This window comes from Buceros rhinoceros, unplaced genomic scaffold (assembly GCF_000710305.1).
Source record: "Buceros rhinoceros silvestris isolate BGI_N320 unplaced genomic scaffold, ASM71030v1 scaffold509, whole genome shotgun sequence".
Classification (NCBI taxonomy): domain Eukaryota; kingdom Metazoa; phylum Chordata; class Aves; order Bucerotiformes; family Bucerotidae; genus Buceros; species Buceros rhinoceros.
Window position 1 is genome coordinate 19,820 of NW_010429511.1, and position 1,698 is coordinate 21,517.

Here is a 1,698-nt window from a genome sequence, read left to right on the forward strand (position 1 = left end):
GCCCTTCTGGAGCCTGAGCTTGCATGTTCCTGCATTGCTGGGGGCACAGCAGGGTCTGGCGGGGAGTGAGGAGGGTGGGTTGCTTGGCTCGCTGCAGTGAGAAGCAGGCCTGAAGGGCTTGGGCAGCGATGTCTGCGCAGAGCTGCAGCCAGGGACTGAGTGTTTGGTGACCCTGGAGATGGCCCGCTTCACCAGTCTGCTTTCTAATGCTCCTGGCGGAGGCACTGCCGATTGCAAACACCTCGTGGTTTCTCCTGGTGCAGGACTGTATCCGGCCACCCCAGCCATCTCCTCCCTTGCAAGCTCCCTGTGAAAACCAGCCAGCTCTGCTCACTCACCAGCTTCAGAGGTAAGGGAAGTGCTTTCGCAGAACTCTGGGCAGCGGGTTTTGCTCCTGCTCGAGACCAGGGCGAGCTCCTGTGCTTTGAGTCCAGGGCTGGCTCGGAGGTGGGTGCGGTGAGGATGGCAGAGCCAGCTGCCAGGTGGATGTGCCTGGTCCTCTAAGCTGGATTCTGTCAGAAGGACTCTCAGAAGCAGAGAAACGTGATTCAGAGGCACAGATCTGCTTTGAGCGATGGCTGATGGCTCTGCCTTCTGACCAGCTCATGAACGTGGTACCTTCAGCAGCCAGGTTCTCTCAGAAGCGAGAACTTTCTGCTCAGAGCTGCTGCGGGATGTTTTGCACCTTCTCAGGCTCTCGGTTAAGTGACCGTCCTTGGCCGCAGCCCCTGGCTCCTTGACGAGAGAGCTGAGTTTTGGGACAGGACAGAGGGAGGTTTCTCCCCGGCCACAGCCGGGTGTCCTTGTCTCCGGGGTGGGGTCCTGCTGTAGTCACCGTGTTACGCTTATGACCTGTGTGACTTAGGCAGGTCGGGTGGCTCTTGGAAGAGGAGCTGAGCTGTGAAGAGCTCAGGAGCCCAAACAAGGGCTTTGTGCTGGCTATTTAAAACGGGAGAAAGGCAGCACTTGTATCGGCTCTCACAGTAGAAAAGGCATCTCGCCGAGGAGGAGCGTGCTGAGAAGGTGCTTGTTTCCCTGCGCAGGTTACGGATACAGCCCTCCAGCCCGCCCCCAAACCACCCCAACAACCATCTCTTCAGGCAGCCCAGCAGCAGCCCTCCTCCCGTGAGCAGCAGTGTGCTCCAGCCCCACGGTAAGCGCTGACGCTTTCCTCAGGCAGCTGCACTGCCCTGTGCAGCACCACATGGTCCTGTCACCTCTCTGGGGACAACAGTGCGTGGGGTGCGGTGCTGGGGGCTTTGGTTCCATCTCCGCCCTGGCCGAGTCCTCATGCAGTTTGCTGATGCTAAAGGTTTTCCAGCTGGCAGCAAGGGCTGGTGTTGCTGAAGGCTCGCAAGGAGCTGCCAGCTGGAACGTGCTGTTGGGTCTCTTGTCATGAGATCCATCCCTCCTTATCGCTCCCGGGGGTGGGGAGGAAGGGCTCGTGCTCAGGCTTATGCAAATCACTGTCAGCTCTGCTTGTTTCTCTTTCTGTGCAAGGGGCTGTAGCTGTGACCTTTGCACGCTGGCACGGCACGATGGAGCACTCGGGAGCAGTGCTCCCCACGTGCTGGGACTCCCAGTGCAGGGCAGGTCTCGCTCCCGAGTCTTGCCACGGGCCGGCGCGGGTGCTGACAGTCTTCATTCCGTGTAGGGGCCGCCTCCCAGTCCCCGTTCCAAGGGATGCCATCCCACAAC

At 60.0% G+C, this 1,698-nt stretch overlaps 1 protein-coding gene across 1 annotated transcript in view; it reads left to right on the forward strand.

The window, feature by feature from the left end:
• SIK3 (SIK family kinase 3) overlaps nt 1-1,698 on the forward strand; it is a gene marked incomplete at its 3' end in the record, with an annotated part of 21,934 nt that overhangs the window by 17,900 nt on the left and 2,336 nt on the right. The window contains exons 15-17 of the mRNA XM_010142642.1: nt 264-349; nt 1,044-1,153; nt 1,655-1,698. The exon at nt 1,655-1,698 is cut by the window's right edge and continues 1 nt beyond it. Coding sequence (XP_010140944.1) covers nt 264-349; nt 1,044-1,153; nt 1,655-1,698 — 240 coding nt within the window. The remainder of the gene's footprint in view (nt 1-263; nt 350-1,043; nt 1,154-1,654) is intronic.